Source organism: Nansenia antarctica, assembly GCF_963989245.1.
Source record: "Nansenia antarctica genome assembly, chromosome: 5".
Classification (NCBI taxonomy): Eukaryota; Metazoa; Chordata; class Actinopteri; order Argentiniformes; family Microstomatidae; genus Nansenia; species Nansenia antarctica.
The window spans coordinates 33,128,898-33,147,152 of record NC_137690.1 but is presented as its reverse complement, the minus strand read 5'-3'; the positions used below and the strand labels follow the sequence as shown (position 1 = coordinate 33,147,152).

Genomic DNA, 18,255 nt, shown 5'->3' with positions numbered 1-18,255 from the left:
GCTGCAACATTTGCAGGAAAAGCGATATACAAATAAAAAGTTATTATTATTATTATTATTATTAAGGTATTACACAGCGTTCCCTATCTCCACAACATGATTCCATATAGAGTACACGTCACTCACCTTTGCCACGCTACATTTTGAATGGGAATGTATCTATCAGTACGGCAGTAGGCCTTCATAACCACGTGACGGTAAGAATTTAGGCATTTTTGTTCAGAAATGAATTACTGGCTGAGAATGTTGACAAACTTTTGTGAGTCATTATCAGATGTCTGCCAGCAGTGATGCCGTCACCTGATAAGAGATGATGTTTATGAGACAGAAGGCCATGTCATGAGCCAAACAGAGGAGAGGCTTATGCAATAGAATCCAGATGCGCAAAAAAATCCTTTGAGACAAAGTTAGGATATCATTGCTTAGGCAAGTTGTACTGCTTTCACTTTATGCAGGTGAGAAGGCTGTGTTCATGAGTCCACCGCCCTCCCGGGGAGGCAGGTGGAGGCAGACGGAGGAGGGCCAAAGGTGGAGGCAGACGGAGAAGGGCCAAAGCAGGTGGAAGCAGGCGGAGGAGAGCTAAAGGAGGAGGCAGGCGGAGAAGGGCCAAAGCTGACGGAAGGAGGGCCAAAACCGACAGGAGGAGGAGGGCCAAAGGAGGATGCAGGTGGAAGCCAACGGAGGAGGGCCAAAGCGAAGGAATTAAACTTTGAAGAGTAAAAAAAACGAACCAGGAAGTCAGCAGCAACAGGCGGTCACGCAAGCCGCTGTAGAGATCATCATCATACTCCCATTAGTCGATAGACAAACAAGTGCGAAAGATTGCATGAATTACGACTAAAGAAGCTGAATCACTCCGGTGGCTTTAATCAACAACAACATCAAGTTTCCGAAAAAACCATGGATAATGATCCGGTAGGTGGTAATCTTGAATGTGCTTTAGCGGATTAGTTTTGTTGCAACATCTACACACACACAAACACTTCTCACTTTTACTTTAGAACAGAAACGGAACAGTTTGATACATCGATACACCGAGTGGTTATGTCCAGTGTTGATGTTGTAAGGTTTATGTAGGCTATTGTGTGACAAGCGTAAGATTTAAGGCTGTACATGGTGTTTTCTTGTCCCTACTGGGCATTTTGAAGCTGCGTTGAGGAAGTATACAGTTGTATAACTGCTCTAGGCGCTGGGCCGGAGCCCAAAATGTCACTTTTTGCTACCACTCAGGGTGGCAAAACTTAACTATATTTTGTGAAAAGATACATGTCTGTAGATGATATTTTGGTTTGATAACCATTCCTAAGTGGCAGCTTTATCACACTTATCAGCTCATGAAGTTGATCACCCCCTAAAGAAAATAGCATTTTAGACGCTGGTGTATAGCTGCTTTCGGCTCATGGTCAGGACATTTTTCTATGTTTTATAATATAATGTTTGGTATCATTTTAAAGGGGACCTTCTTAGCTTTCATTCAAGCCCAGTTGTTTGAGTGGGTTTAGGCTTCAGGTCAGCTCCCCCTAAGGAGACAATGACTAGACCAACACACCAACTACAGATATGTTTACCTCTTTAGCCTGCAGCGTTCTTGTTGACATAACCCCATCTGTAAATGTTTGGAGTAATGAGACGAGAGTGGTTCAGTGAAATATATCTTTAATGCTTCACTCATGTTCAAATCTGAATATACCTCACATAACACATAAGATTGATACATTATTGGTTATTCAGGCAGCAGCTTAGATCACCTCAGTCATGCGGTGTGATATTAGATATGTCATTTGCTTTCAAACATCCTATGATCTTGTGACCTGCTGACCCCCCTGTTCGATTTATCTGTCGGTTTGGTCAGCCAAATAATTAGGCGGCTATATCTGTTAAATATGCAATATTATTGTCTGTGAGGAGGGGCAGAAGTAGCCTACTTGTATGAATGAATGAATGGTCTTTATTGTCATTGATATAGTACAGGTACCAAACAACGAAATTTGGGAGGGGGGGCTCCCCTGGTGCTAGGAAAGAAAAAAAACAAAAAACAAAAAGAAGGGAAAGGAGCTGGTTTACATAAATAAAGGCTATGTACACTATCCACTATACTATATATATGTATGGCAAGGTGTTATCCTCGTAGCTGAAAAAACTTCAAGACCTCAAAAAAGGCTTCTGTTTGAATAAGAAAAGATTCTGTAATGCTTGTCTCCAACTGGCTAAGTGAACTTATTGTGTTCGTCAGTAATGTTTCTCTCTCAGTGGGAATTGTCATTTGATAGCAGTCTGCCATTCAGAGGGCCTCACGCAGGGAGAGAGGGAGGAGACACACTGAGAACAGAAGAGAAAAGAAAGAAAGAAAGGGAGGGAGGAGGGGAGTTAGGTGGTGACGCATAATAGCTTGCCATTTCCTGGAGACGCCTGTGTTTGCATGCCAGTGGGCCTGCTCTTGGGGTTTGGAAGAGAAGTAGGCCTAACACACACACACACACACACACACACACACTACCCTACACAAATACATACTGTATACAATTGCCGTAACAACTCTTGCAGCATTGTGTAATAGCCTGACTGTTGCACAGTTAAGATCACACCTAAACATGTCAGATGTGGTATTTCTAGGGTGTGTTTAACATGAATGCCAAACACATGACTATAATATGGACCACAACCTTTCAGCTTCAAACACATGACTATAATATGGACCACAACCTTTCAGCTTCAAACACAGACATTCCACCATGAGGAGTAATTCACACAAAACCGTGCTGCCAAAACTGGAAATGTGCTCCTGGTTCATTCGATACCGGTCCTTTTAGAGTTGGTGGCATTTAGACATGCACAAGTCTCTGTCTGCTATGCTAACACCTACAGATCAGACATGAAGATATCCTGGATGCAGGTTTAAAACTGCACTGCTCTTTGCTGATGGCTAATTTGCTTTTGGTTTATATATAAAGCCGGGATTGCTGAGAAGGATGAAACGGATAAAACCTGACTAGTCGGCCCGTCTTGGTAACATCCAGCAGCACCTGATAATCTTCACATTTATGTTGTTTTGTTGTTTATCGTCCCCATTTTGTGTAGGAGTATTTTTCCATCCTTAATGATCTCTGTCTCTGTCTCTGTCTCTCTCTCTCTCTCTCTCTCTCTCTCTCTCTCTCTCTCTCTCTGTCTCTGTCTCTCTCTGTCTCTCTCTCTGTCTCTCTCTCTGTCTCTCTGTCTCTGTCTCTCTCTCTGTCTCTCTCTCTGTCTCTCTGTCTCTCTCTGTCTGTCTGTCTGTCTGTTTCTGTCTCCCAGGAGCGGGGAGAGGAGGAGGTGGTGCACAAGGATAAGGTCCAGAGCCTGCAGTCTCAGGTGGATGGGGTGAAGGACATCATGACCCAGAATGTGGACCGGATCCTGGCCCGGGGAGAGAGACTGGACGACCTGATGGGAAAGTCTGAAGACCTGCAGGCTGGGGTCAGTCCACCTTCTGTTCTCTCTCTCTCTCTCTCTCTCCCCCCTCTCTCTCTCTCTCTCTCTCTCTCTCTCTCTCTCTCTCTCTCTCTCTCTCTCTCTCTCTCTCTCTCTCTCTCTCTCTCTCTCTCTCTCTCTCTTTCTCTCTCTCTTTCTCTCTCTTCCCCCCTCTCTCCCTCCCTCTCTTTCTCTTTCTCTTCATTATGCACCCTCAGATATGTGTCACACACAGTTTTTACCCCAACAGTTTTTCATCTGGGAGGCATACCGTTCTCTTTAGTAACCCGGTGTTTCTTTGCTTTAACCACCTGGTGTGTGTTAGAGACGGGCTGTTATTGTAGACTGGGGTTTATACTGTTTAACCCCTACCGCTGTTACTGCTCAAACCCGCAATATGACAGCTGAACATATACCATAACCTACTGAAACAAATATCCACCAACATGTTATCGACATTGTTAGCCTATAATTAATCAAAACAAATCAGTCAAAACCTTAATCTTTTGATGGATATTGGTAATCGTATTATCGGTTCTAGGGATGTCCCGAACCGATATTGATATTGGATATCTGTGCGATATTGGTCCTGAATGCTGGATCGCAGATCGGACGGGGAAAAAAATAGGCACCAATCTGGGACTCGCGATCTGGTGTGTCACTCACGTGATGACAACAGTAGTAGTCTGTGGTCACGTGCATGAGAGTTGGCTAGTAGCTACCTGTGTGTAATGAGTCTGACATGATGCCAGCTGGTGAAATCGTAAACCATTTGCTTAAGTAATTTTTTGGTTGTTTACATAGTCTGAAACTACAGATGGTAAGCTTTCAAATGATGCGTCATACATTGAAATCGGAAAAAAATCAAGATGACAAGTATTTTAATGTTGGTGCACCTCAAGAATGAGAATGCGACAGGAGAAAAGTGACTGATCAAACCACAACAACAAACGCTGCTAACAGCTAGCGGCTAACAGGGGTACATAGCTACAAACGGCTAACTGCGTTTTTATAACATCACAACATGCTGAGAGAACATGGACATGCTAAAAACACATAACTACGCATAATTAGATGAACACACAGTCCTTGCTTTTGAACACGTCCTAAAACAAAAGTATGTTTACAAGTCATTATCACTTACCGGTAGCCTACGGCAAACGAGACCAGTGAATCCAATCCACAGATTATAAGTATTTAGTGATCGTTAAACTGTTGTATATTATATCGAGTGGGTACTTTAAAACTTCAAGTTGCCTGTTATGAAAAAAACGAAAACCAGATGTTGTTGACACAATAAGTTTAACTTTTTGACCACTTCGATTCTGCAACTGGTTTATGGTCTCACCAGCGGGTGTCACCAGGCTACACACAAAAAAGGGTGCTATAATTGATTTGCCATTTGTAAGAGAAGATAAATAGAATAAAAACCTGAAGGCACGAAAACTAGAAATCAGACAGTAACTCTTTTTTTCTACAATGCTGAATGCTGCTGTTCAAAGTGTTTTAACTTTAAACCAGTTGGTCACTGTACTGCAGAGTACTGTTTTTGTTGCTTGAATAAAGGCTGGCAGTCTTTTAATAGCCAACTGTTGTTGTGGACTATATACTGGGGAAGTATTTGTTATTATTCAGGAGTAAAACAATAAATACAAATATCGGATTGATATCGGTATCGCAGATACCTGAAGCCCAGGTATCGGTAGTGAAAAAATGGGGTCGGGACATCCCTAATCGGTTCCATACAAAGCTGCCGTTGTAATAGTGGTAAATGTCGCTCATTGGAAGTTTTACCGTAGTTCACCCAGAATACAAGTTATTAAACCTTATCTTGTTGATTAAAATATACCTCTTCTAATGAGGTTAGTTTGGTGAACTGTTCTTTAACCCCTTCAATTCCCCCCCCCCCCCCAGGCTCAGAACTTTAAGCACACGTCCCAGAAGGTGGCCCGCACGTACTGGTGGAAGAACGTGAAGATGGTGGTGGTGATCGTGGTGATTGTGCTGGTCATCGTCCTCATCATCGTGCTGCTGGCCACCGGAGTTATCCCCACGGGCAGCAGCACCGCCCCTCTGCCTCCTGTACCCACCCAGAAACCAAGCCAGTGATACACACACACACACACACACACACACACACACACACACACACACACACACACACACAAGGGTTATTTATTCATAATCACTTCAGTAGTGTTGATAGTGTCTTATTGACTAGCGTATCTCTGTGATTCTGCGATTCAGCATCAGTTTGAAATGATGAATGTGGGCTCTTTCAGACTCTCCTCAAATGTTTTTGGTTTTCTGAATAACCCCAAATGTTTTGCACATTCACTCTCTCTTGAATGTAGAACAGTCTCAACTCTTGTACAATTGAAAATGATTCATACATAGTGTGGGGCTCATTCTTGGTGACACATGAGGCCTATAACCAATATCAATATGGTCATTGCTGGCAGGTCATGCTGTCTTCATGTCAGTGAACATGGGGGAAGCAAATCATTGAATTCTATATTTCTGCTATTAGCAGTTCAATCTGTTCAATAGTCAAAGTGAAGCTGTTTGTTTCTGTATTCGTTTCAAAAGGTCACGTGGTATTTTTTCGGGCTTGCGTGTGATGAGAGGCCATTTACCCATGATCCTCTGTGATCCACACACAGCCACAGGGAAAGCCTCCGAAGTTACATGCTGTGTGAAACCTGTTTGTCATTCATCACGACCACTGTCTTCAGTCTGGTTTTTGTTAAGTCACTTTCCCCCCCCCCCACTGTGTTTAAATGTGTTTTAGCTGAAATGGTTACTGGTGGGCTAGTGTTTGTGTTTTGAAACATGGGTGAATACCCAGAAGATGTGGTACAGAGGCATTGAGAGTGGAATACAAAGTAGGGGGAGAAATGCTGTTTGTCTGGTCCCTGTACTCAGTGTTGGAAACCCTAGCTCCTCCAGCCAACCTGCTGTGAGAGGGCAGGTGAACAGCAAACAGCGCCCCCTGCTGGCCAAATAGAATAGGTGCAATTGCTGTTAGGTCACAACTGTTTGTTGTAATTGTTGTACTGTATCTTCCTCATAGAATAGCGTAGTAGCTCTTACATGAACATACATGAATCATAGTAACGACTTAACACTTTCTTTCCACTTGTACAGTGAAGCATTTATCCTAAAGATTATGTTTTACTTAATCCAGATGCTGAAGTGTTCTCCAGTAAGTTCAAGGGGAGCATTTGGCACCTGTCTCCACGGTTACAAGTCCGTTTGGCACCTGTCTCCATGGTTACAAGTCAGTTTGGGTTTGGAATGGTCAAGGAGTCCTCTCCCACGCTTGTATATAGGTCAAGTTATCTCACCTGTTTGTATATTTGTAAACTGTAAAGGCCCCCCCAACTATCCTATTAATGTAAGGTTGTATTCTAGGCTATTTATTTATCTTTTATCTTTTTCTGCCTTACTAAACATCTGTGTTTTGCATGTTATTAATGTTATTTTTAATACCAATGAAGGAGTATGATATTGAACAGAACATTCATTCACAAATATCCTTAATTATTCAAACCAACTGCCTGAAACATGAATGCAATATTTATGTAATGGGAACATAATAAAGTATAACATCATATTTTCTTTTGCTGTTTTATAATCCTATGTGCCTTGCTGGAGTCAAATCGTGAAGCTGTGTTACTTTTCATTTTTGCCTCTGCGGCTTCAGATGCCCTTCATCGAACAGTGTCTGTCCTTTGGGTTGTAATGATCCCAGTGTGACACACACCTCCATTTGAATCCCCTCCGGTGGTCCAGTTGGAGATGCTAAATGGGATCCTTGGGACGATCCCACCCTAAACCCTTACCTTACCCCTACCCTAAACCCTTACTGTACCCCTACCCTTAACAGTTTCAATGAATCAACTTCAATGGGGTGAGTCGGCCGCCCCAAGCGTCCCATTTAGCATTTGCTGCGGTAAATGTAGTTTATGTGGAGAAACACAAGTCTCCTCACTCAGACGTGTGGTTTAGATCAGTCAGATGCTTTGGGATTGGGAATATGGGCCAGTTACAACGGCTATAGAACTGTGTTGGTTGGTCATTGACGGAGTTCAACGGTGTTATGTCTGATTACAATAAATAGTATTTACTTACACAATGGCTCTGTTATTTCCTCTGTTGTGGTAAATGATTGTCATTCTGCACGGAGGTCACAAGAGGGAGTTAGCACACAGACACATGACTGGAGAGAGCTGCTGTGAGGGTGGAGGACATTTACCTGAAGCTGCTTCCAGTGTTGAACTAGTACTAGGGATGTAGTTAGTGAACTAGTACTAGGGATGTAGTGGAGGGTAGTGTCAGTTTATCTGTATTTTTATTTTGGTGAATAGGGTCCCCCACCCCCCACCCTTTTTGCTAGGTCAATGTTATTTGCAGTAGGGTTGACAACATTTATTCAATCCATAACAGTGTACCCACTGTTCTATTTTTCTTTTCGTTTGTACAGTGTCCTTGAGTCTGAGAAAGGCGCTTTTAAATTCAATTTATTATTATTTTGTTGCTGTTATTACCACTAATCATGTTTCAACTTGTTGTGCTAAGAAGGACATTGTAGTTTTGATTTTTGTGGTTGGCACATTTTGTCATGAGTGTGAAAGCAGTAACATAACAGCTATTCACAGAAGAATCCATTGGACCTTAAATGATGTACATGATTTACAATGTCCTTAACTACAGAACATCTCATACTGTACCTGTGTAAATCTTACTGCATCGATCAGAGGAGCGCTTTAGCTTATGTGTGATCAACAATGTCACCAGTGAGAAAACCCATCCACCAACTCAAAATGGCTGAAACCCCCACGACACATCTCTAACAACAGCACTTCAACCACTCCAATTATCTCCAAAAATCCAATTGGTGGATTTCAACCAAGCATGACTATGAAACTTTCATGCTATGAAATTCAGTTCACTCTCTCTTCCCCTCTCTCTCCTTTTCTCTCTCACATGACCGATGCTGAGTTGTCTTCCTGACACAACAATATTCCTCTGCACGACACTGATAGTCCATTTATACCAGGCAGGAAATGGAAGCATTCATAGTCAGCACGGAGTTGGATTGTTGGATTGTAAGACTGGATGTGAGTATACCATGGTCCATATGACGCAGTGGCTGAGAGGGAGGGCCAGCTAGTGAATATGGCCTTTGTGTGGTGCGGCCCAGAAGCAGCCCATTGTTAGCCAGGCCTGAGCGCCTGTCCTCCCAGCACCACGGCGGTGACGGGCCTCACACGCTGCTGCTTCATCTGCCAGACTGCTGCACACAACAAGATGAAAGAGGTGCCTATTGTTACACTTGAATTTACAAGAGGAAACGACATTGTCAAAAATTGTTTAGGGAACTAAACTACACTTGAATTGATGACTTACCTGGGGGAGTGGGGGGGGGGTACATGATTAATTGTACAAAGTACAAAGAAATTGTTAAGCAGTTACTATATGATTCAATGATGTTTACCTGAGAGCTTCCTTATTCTATGAAAGGAAGCTGGGTTAGGCAATCTGTTCTGTTTCTTGAGGCAAGAATCAAAGTTACCTACGGTATTATTTATGTTTATTACCAACCAGAGCTCTATTCATGCTTATCATTAAGAAGATGTTGACTGATGGTCCTGGTACCTCCTGGTAAAGTCCTGCTTCCCTAAGCTACCTCTGTTCTTTGAAAGGCTGCTGTTTGGATTTATCAGTTAGAGGAAAGTTAGGGGGAACGTATGAACGTATGAAAAGTATGAAAACTAGCTGAACTAGTTTGACCTCATTGGTAAGATAGAGCAACACGATAGTCACATTATAAACAGGACGTGCACACCATGCTGGGTGAAGAAGTGTGAAGATGTGGTTTCCGTTCACATAGATATGCTGTATTATTCTCTGTGGTTTCATATCACTAAATCCAAATAAAGGTAGATAAATGTAATGCTGCTTGGTGTTTTTCTTGCTGTGTTGTTCTTGTTTTATGGTTGACCCCTCCACAAGGCCCTATGCCCCAGAGTAAACTGGGTTAGGATTTGGCTATATAGTTCTGTAACTGTGAAAACCCCTATTAAGAGATATTCTTTCACTTTCACTTTCTATCTCACCGTTTGTGTGCTTTCTGCGGTTTCAGTTCCTGTTTTATGGTATTTTCCACAGATGTCACAAGCAGTTATGACAGTTGTTATTAGTGAAAAGATGGATGCCATGAATGTGTAACTGCAAGCATTACTGCAGTATGACTGACATATCATGTTACAATGTTACACCAAGCCTCCGTGTAAAACTTTAGGTGGGTTGGAATAAAAGACAATAGAATCGAATAGAATAGAATCCACTCAGCTAGACACTTGTCAGTTGAATTCGTTCGAAAACATCTAGTTAGAGAATCAACTATAATAAACAACTGCTAATGCAATTAATAATAAAAAGTAGACTGCATGAACGTGACTTTTGAAGGTAGTGTACACTTGTCCACTCGCCTACATTGATTCAAAAGCATGATTGTTTTCACCCATATCATGATTTGCATGGGCCTGGGTTAGGGTTTAACGTCACTGGGTCTGTTGACTCCCAGATAAGGAGTGGGTGTCACCCGATCCGGGCAGCAGAGTTTAGAGAAAGTGTGAGGGGAGAGCCCGAGAAAGACAGAACAGGAGGATCGACACAAAGAAGCACACAGTCAGACTGTACTCTTCCACCAGAAGTAAGGTGTTGGTTTACCTACCGTACCTTGGTTAAACGTTGGTTCCGAAAGTTTACGCAGACACGCTTCAAATGTATTGGATTCGTTGACGGTCGGGTACAGGAATAGATACATAACGTCAGAGAAATGGTAAGTTCATATCGTTTATCATAAATCAATACAAATTGTTTACAGAATCAATCAGTTTCTGCAGCACTCTCCCTTTGTATAGGCATGAGGGGCGGTCTGTATAAGACTTAGGTCTGTTGTGAACGTCTTGCTGTTAAGTAAAAGTTATTTTTATTTTATTTTTTACTTTGATTTAGGCTTAGGTTTTTTGGAATTCATATTGACTACTGAACTTGAACTTTATTTTATTTTAGTATTTGGTAAAGATCATAGCCTACATCTTGCCTAAACAAATTCATGCAAATAGAGTCATTCATTACATCACATTACATTACAAAGATTGTGTGAGCTTTCATGTGAATTGTGAGATTCTCAGAGTGATCAGATCAGAGTGAGTACGAGTTAAAGCTCTTGATCAATCAATAAATCAATGAATCAAGTAGCCTTAAAAGAGTAGATGTGGTCAATTAGGTTGTTACCTGTAATTCTAATACTTCCACATATTGGAAAATGACAGCAGTACAACAGTTCAGTACACAAGCAGTTCAGTATATTAAACTTTCCTACAACCTATTAGGTCTTTTAACCTGCTATTACTTTTGCTCTTTAATTATGTTTTTATAGCCTATGTAAAGCACTTTGTGACCGCTGGTCTGTGATAGGTGCTATATAAATAAACACTAAAATACACTTTAATAAACACTATAAATACACTTTACTTAGGTACTAATCATTTAATCACTATCATTTTTTAATCACAAATGTAAAATAAAAAAAAGAACACAGAGAACAGTCTAGATGTATACAAATAATATAAATATATTTCTGGATATTGCTAGAAACTTCCTCTCATTAACATGATGGAGTAGATGTATTAAAATACGTCATGTCAGCATGTGAGAGGGGCTTTCCTACCAAAATACCAGGTACACCCATAAAGGCTGGAGTAAGGGAGGGAGGGAGGGAAGGAAGGAAGGAAAGAGGGGAACTGGAAAGGGCAGCAGTTCCTGTCTTAAGATGTTTGTCGCCGGTTGATTCTTTAAACACAGACTATTGTTCACATTCTAGAACTTAATCAGTCATACAAACTACAACACTGTCATGAAACATCAGCATAGGTGTGGCAATCCAATTCCACTGAAGTAATGGAGATTAAGGCGTATTCACTTGAAAGTGACACTAACAAATCAAATAGTAAGAAACCCAGTTTTCATTCAATTCACTGTAAAATAATGCAGTTTTCATTCAATTGACAAATATATGAACTGGAGACATTCGTATCACAAATACCTGACAAGTAAAACTCTAGCTTTCTAACCTCACTATCACATTGTTTTGAGCCTTCAAGGGTGTGTAGACAAATTACTGAAATATGAAGCCATCAGCGATGCTGAGTTCATACTTGTTTTGTTCTGCCCCTTGGTTTCCTGTAAGTGTCAATGCCCTCAGAATCTCAGCCTTGACTCCTCAGCCTTGACTCACTTCCTTCTGGTGTCGAGGGCAAAGGGTCACGGAGAGTCCTGTCAGGACACAAATCATGTCCTGCTGAACCTATTATTATTATTATTATTATTATTAACACATCCTCTCAAGAGAGCTTACTAACCTGGGGTTTTATCAGTGATGTGTGGCGTGTGTAAGTGTCACAATGGGTTGGAAACTCTTTTGTACTCATTTTGTTTTGAGAGCTGTTGGGAGCTAGAATGTTCCAGAGACAGAGAAGAGGGTTACAGTAAACAGTCGTCTGAAACTTGAGTTTTCCTAATGTCTGGGGGAAACCTGCCCCACTTAATTTATTGGTAATTGTGGTCTGCTCCTGTTCGATATTGTCTGCCATTGAACTCATGCTTACTCTCTCAGACGAATTAACTCAGGTTTTATTAACAGTATATCATTGCATTATAGTGGTGGAAAATAGTGAGAGTCACCTGTAAACTTGGTGACACAGAGTGAATTATAGTCACAAAGCATGAGGGGTATGTCCTGTAGCGCAGGGATGTCAAGAACGTGGCACAAGACGTCTTCAAATAGTTGTTGTGTTACGTTTTCGCCAAAAACAAAAAGCGACAGAGTGACTAAAACCACTTAAAACCCACTAAAACCACATTTTTTTGTGTCACGTGGACCTTGGAAAAGACCTTTGGCCTCTATGCCAAGATGATTTGGACACCCCTGCGCTAACCTAACCATGTTCCTCCTCCTCCAGGAGAACGGGAGGAGTCGTCTGCAGCAGGCCCAGGAGGACGTGCAGGACGTCACGGTCATCATGCTGGACAACATCAACAAGGCTGACGAGAGGTCGGGAAAACTGGGAGAGCTGGAGAACAGGGCCGACCAGCTACTGGAGAAGGTGAGCCACAAACGTTTTGTAATTCTGTGTTATGACATAGGATGGGTCCTATTCAATTGCAGTCATTTGCAGACCATCGATTGACTCAGAAGCCCATCCATCTGCCCTCAGAAGCTCATATACGTTGATATGTCTGAGGAGCTGCAGTCTAAGAGACACCAACCAGGTCCTCCTTTGGTCTCTCTCATGAAAGCTGTGTCCAATGTTCCACGGTCCCAACATGGGAGTTCGGGGAATAACCAGGAAATGTCATATTGGTGTCTATAAATACACTTTTAGGTGGAGTTGGAGGGGGAAAAGAATGTACAATTTACATCCTGATTGAGGTTTACGGTGGTATTTTTAGAAAGGTATTTCCTCTTGTTTACAAGATGAATGAGACCAACTGGTCTCCCTGGGTATGAGGGAGTATGTCCAGGACATGCCACGGGGCGCGTGTCCGTCCTGGGGTCAGTCAGCGAGGTCACCCCGTTCCCACATCGCTCCCCCCTGGTTACATCACACGCAGTCACACAAACACTTAAGTAGGTCACTGGGATAAACAAAATGGTGGTGGCTAGGAAAACACACAATAATAATAATAATAAAAATAATAATAATAATGATAATAATAATGGTGATGATAATAATAATAATAATGATGATAATAATAATAATAATAATAATAATAATACATTAGACTTATATAGCGCTTTTCTAGACACTCAAAGACGCTTTACAAACGGAAAAGATTGAGTAGTAATAATAAAAAGAAACAAAAGGTAAATAGAAGAAAGTATAGGAGCCTAATGAAGGTAGTGCTAGGGACACATGGGGAGGGGAGGGGGAGAGGGTTAACTGGTGAAGGCGAGCTTGAAGAGGTGGGTTTTGAGGGCCTGTGTAAATGTTGGGAGGGTGTTGGCCTGTCTGATGTGGTTGGGGAGGGCGTTCCAGAGGGACGGGGCTGCGGCTGAAAAGGCCCTATCACCCCAGGTCCGGAGCTTGGTCCTGGTGGTCTTGAGGGTGGTTTGGTCGTCAGACCTGAGGCAACGGGAGGGGGTGTGGAGGGGGACGAGGTCGGCAAGGTAGCGGGGGGGGGGGCCAGATTGTTGATGGCTTTGTAAGTGGTGAGTACACAAGTATTGAGTGAACTGTATCGTTATACATGATTCCATCCTTAATTGTCGTCCTTTGTCTGAAAGATAGAAAAAGAGGGTGTTGGTGTTAACATCCTGTATCCGTGTGTTTTCAGAGTAAGGCCTTCTCAAAGACCACGGGCAAAGTGAAGCAGCAGAAGCGGTGGGCCCATGTGAAGGTGAAGGTGTTGCTGGGCTGCGTCGGGGCTGTGGTGGTACTGATCGTCCTTGGGATTATTATATGGCAAGTTACTGGCAATGGCTCACCTACTGGCAGTGACAGAGCTAAAGAACAACAACAAGCTACCCCAGAGCCTTAAGATCTTGGCCCGAAAGGACTCGGTCGAAAATGTAGATAGAGACGGAGATGGAGACAGAGGCAGAATAGAGTGCCCCTGAAGAAGGAGTAGAAGAAGAAGAAGGAGTAGAAGAAGAAGAAGAAGAAGAGGAAGAAGAAGAGTCAATCAGATGATAACAGTGGACGACATGATATAGGATTTCAAGCGCAGCATTGGTTTACTTTAGTGGGTTGACTTTTTCCAGAACTTCAATCTGTGATGTGTGTTTGTTTAGAGGCATTTCAGCCTCCATGCTCAGTGTGTAGGTCATTGAAATGGTACCGTCATTAGCTCTGCTGCTTTAACGTTGCTTACATTTTTTTGTTTTCAAAAGTAACGTCTGCAACTGACCCTGGTTGGTCAGGATCACCAGTCTCACAGTCTTATTCAGAAATACTTCACATCATGAGATTTGGCTTGGACTTGAATTCTGTCCTCTGTGGTATATTGTATTGTTGAATCATATATTAATATATATATATATTCAGCCTGATATGTTAATACATAGCTTGAGAGCACCAATGTAATACCACAATAATCCTGTACTCATACTTTAGAAAGTATGTTTCTAAATACACATACTGTATTCTAGACAGGGACAGGGACTTTTTGTAAAAGAGGTTTTAATCTCAATGTGACTTCCTGGTAAAATAAAGGTAAAAAAATAAAATAAAAAATGTAAGTTGTCCTAAAATACGTATTTTGTCCATTGAGTGTCCTTTCTATCATTGCTTTGTGTTATCATTGCTCTATCATTCTTTAGCTACCCCATTTTTGTACTTTTATAGTTATGTATGTAAAACTCCACTGCACAATTTTTAAAACAAGAATTAAATATTTCTACATTGTTTTGATGATGAGCAATTGTGTAAATAAACTTCAGCTGCCACTAACATTTTTAGCCCCATGTTTAGTCCTTTCACTTGTATTTTCTCAGACTGCTGATCAGTTTCAACTTGGTGAAGTGATATAGTGGCTTCTTAGAGATTTATGTTGATTTCTCAAAATATTCTCACATTATTGGGAATATTATTTGTAAGGCACCCTATTATGTCATGTTTAATAATGAATCAGCGTCACATCGAATCTCCGATTTTTGTCTCAGTGGTGTCAGCGAAAAAGCTCGAACCGTAGTCCTATCTCCGACTCCATCGGTGGGGAACAATAAAACTGACTCTGGACCAGTGCTTCGACATTGCTTACCTTGCACAACCTAGTGATGTTACGCTCGACGCAGTAGTCACGACACGGCGTCGATCTTCCGACGCAATGTGCGTCGATACAATGTATCGATTCTTGTGTCAATTTGGCAAAAAACCACGTGATTACTCGAACGAAGCTTCGTACGTCACACACGCACCTCTGACCGATGTGTCAATCATTCCGCAAACGAGGCAGTGTTCCAAGTTTCGTACTGCATAAAATGACGTGTTATCATACAATATTTCCTTGAACATGTAAACTCTATAATCATACAGTTGTCTTTCTATTAGTTGTCTCTGTCATACTGAACTGTTTGTTATCATCCTGAACTATCTCTGTTGCTCACCTCAGTTCTGTCTCTATTGCCCTCCTCTCCTGTTGTCTGTCTCTCTGTTGCTGTCCTGTTGTCTGTCTCTCTGTTGCTGTCCTGTTGTCTGTCTCTCTGTTGCTGTCCTGTTGTCTGGCTCTCTGAGCTGTCCTGTTGTCTGTCTCTCTGTTGCTGTCCTGTTGTCTGTCTCTCTGTTGCTGTCCTCTCCTGTTGTCTGTCTCTCTGTTGCTCTCCTCTCCTGTTGTCTGTCTCTCTGTTGCGCTCCTCTCCTGTTGTCTGTCTCTCTGTTGCTGTCCCCTAGGGATGTTACGCTCGACGCAGTAGTCACGACACTATCTTCCGACGCAATGTGCGTCGATACAAATGTATCGATGCTTGTGTCAAATGGCAAAAACCACGTGACTACTCGAAGAAAGATTCGTACGTCACACACGCACATCTGACGCGTGTGTCAATCGTTCCGCAAACGGGGCAGTGTTCCAAGTTTGGTACTGCATAAAATGACGTTGAACTCTCATATTCACTCATATTCACTCATATTCACTCATATTCGAGGGTTGTAGTCAGAGTGGAGACATACGGACGCTAGACAGAATACATTTATTGACAGAGACAGAGATAGAGATAGAAATAGACATGAGATTGGTAGATATTGATAGATAGATATAGAACATACAGAGATAGTCATAGATTCATAATTGCAACACATAGGCTAGCCAGATAGATACACATAAAAAAACGTTGCCTGTTCATGTACACAAGCAATACATATTTGATTGTTCACATAAGCACAAGTCTGTCCAGTTTCCACAATGTAGCCTTGTTTTGCACTCTTTCCCTGTTCCACGAGCACGTCCCAACACTGTTGACCCTGTTATGACATGTTGACCATTTATATCTGCTCCAATTGTCAAACAGCCATGTCCCACACATGCCGAAATGTCATTCCGATTTGTATCCTTACATGTCAAGGGGATAGTGGAGTGAATTGGACTGGTGATCGGGAGGTTGTGAGTTCAAATCCTGCCTGAAACACCACCACTAGTGTGCCCTTGAGTACTACAATTACTCCAGGGGGAATGTCCCTGTAAGTAGCTTTTGGATTAAAAGCGTTTGCTAAATGGCAAATTCTATTCTATTCATATCAGAAATGGACACAACAGTTGCATTTATTTATTTATTCATATATGTATTTATTATAGTCTACTAGACACACCAACATTTAAGACCACATATATGGCCACATACACATCGACACAGTTTGTCACAGCACCTTTATTGAACAAGACATCGCAGATGACGGTGGGCTTATTGTATTTTGCCTCAAATTCCTGACTTGTGAATCAGTCGATACAGCCGCCATACCACGACCTGACCAGCAGATGTCATTGTGGAGCTGCTGTACCACGACCTGACCAGCAGATGGCAGTATAGGCAGTACCACGACCTGACCAGCAGATGTCACTGTGGGGAGCTGCTGTATCGACTGCATCGATAGATCGACACTTTTTCCGACACAATTGTGTCGATCTGTCAATTGCATCGAAAGCTTCGTTTCCCCCATCACTACAGTGTCCCCCATGTTTGCCCCAGTGCTGCTATCGACACCCGACCCAGTGCTAACTGCTCTCACTCTCAACAACATTGGTCGTCGCAGCTGCATTATTTTTAAATTTGTTTTAACTTAGCTATTCGGTTGTTAAGTCGCGACGTGTTTCCAGGTCCAAAGTTGGCTGAGGCGCTGTCTTCGAAATGCCGCAATAATAATAATTATAAATTATATTTATATAGCGCTTTTCCGAGGCTCAAATACCCTGACAATATGGGGAAAACGGGAAAGTGCTGTGTCCAGTGGCGTAGGGGACGGGCCCGCAAGCGACGCACCGCGGGGGGGACCCCAGCCTCTAGGGGGCCCCCTAACATTGGATACTGTGGTGGGTTGACATAATTCACCCACGGTGGGTTGGGAGTATTGTTCCGCACGGACAGTTAAGTGCGTGGTACCCGAGTTGTTTATTCAGTTACTGCTTGAGTGTGTTGTTGACAATCGTTCATGTTCTTCATTAAACGTTTAGCTTTGTAATTTGATACGCCGCCTCCGACTCCCGTCTCTCGGCACTAAGATACAAACTTTTTTTTGGGCAGCGAGACACAAGACCCTGCAGAAAAATGAGCAAGCGAAAGTACCTCAGTGGTGCGCAAAAACGGCAAGAGCAATATAAAATGTAACAAAATGCAGCGAAACTTCCCAAAATGTCATATTTTCTCACAAACCGACCCAAAGCAGCTTCTGCGCCTGACGCGGGTATAGGGATGCAATTAGCACTGAGTCAGGGACGAACGTCGTGGATGCACCTGTGGCACCGCGGTGGAGGTCAGTGTTACTGCAGCTGCATGGCGCAGGCTGACCCGCCCGAGAGATCGTTTTCAAAACTCAAAATTATCAAAAGCTATCTGAGAAGCACCATGTCCCAGGACAGACTCTCCAGACTAGCGATTCTCAGCATTGAAAGCCAGCGCGCACGTCAAATGGATTTAACAAGCAACTATGTTACATAGTGAAGGACATCACACAGACTAATGCCAGGAGGAGAGGACGTTTTGGTCATTGTTAAAGGTAAGAATAGCCTATTATTTTATATTAT

The 18,255-nt window shown here is 42.4% G+C and overlaps 2 protein-coding genes across 2 annotated transcripts; both read left to right on the top strand.

The window, feature by feature from the left end:
• The first annotated feature begins 754 nt into the window (after positions 1 to 754).
• On the top strand, positions 755 to 7,500 carry vamp8 (vesicle-associated membrane protein 8 (endobrevin)). Its single transcript, XM_080530619.1, has 3 exons — positions 755 to 915; positions 3,292 to 3,453; positions 5,362 to 7,500. Exons 1-3 carry the CDS (start codon positions 901 to 903, stop codon positions 5,554 to 5,556), a joined length of 372 nt encoding a protein of 123 aa, XP_080386745.1. The 5' UTR covers positions 755 to 900; the 3' UTR covers positions 5,557 to 7,500.
• Positions 7,501 to 10,129: 2,629 nt separating this feature from the next.
• vamp5 (vesicle-associated membrane protein 5) lies at positions 10,130 to 14,843 on the top strand. The gene is made up of 3 exons (XM_080533112.1): positions 10,130 to 10,297; positions 12,483 to 12,626; positions 13,858 to 14,843. Exons 1-3 carry the CDS (start codon positions 10,295 to 10,297, stop codon positions 14,059 to 14,061), a joined length of 351 nt encoding a protein of 116 aa, XP_080389238.1. The 5' UTR covers positions 10,130 to 10,294; the 3' UTR covers positions 14,062 to 14,843.
• The last annotated feature ends 3,412 nt before the right edge of the window (positions 14,844 to 18,255 follow it).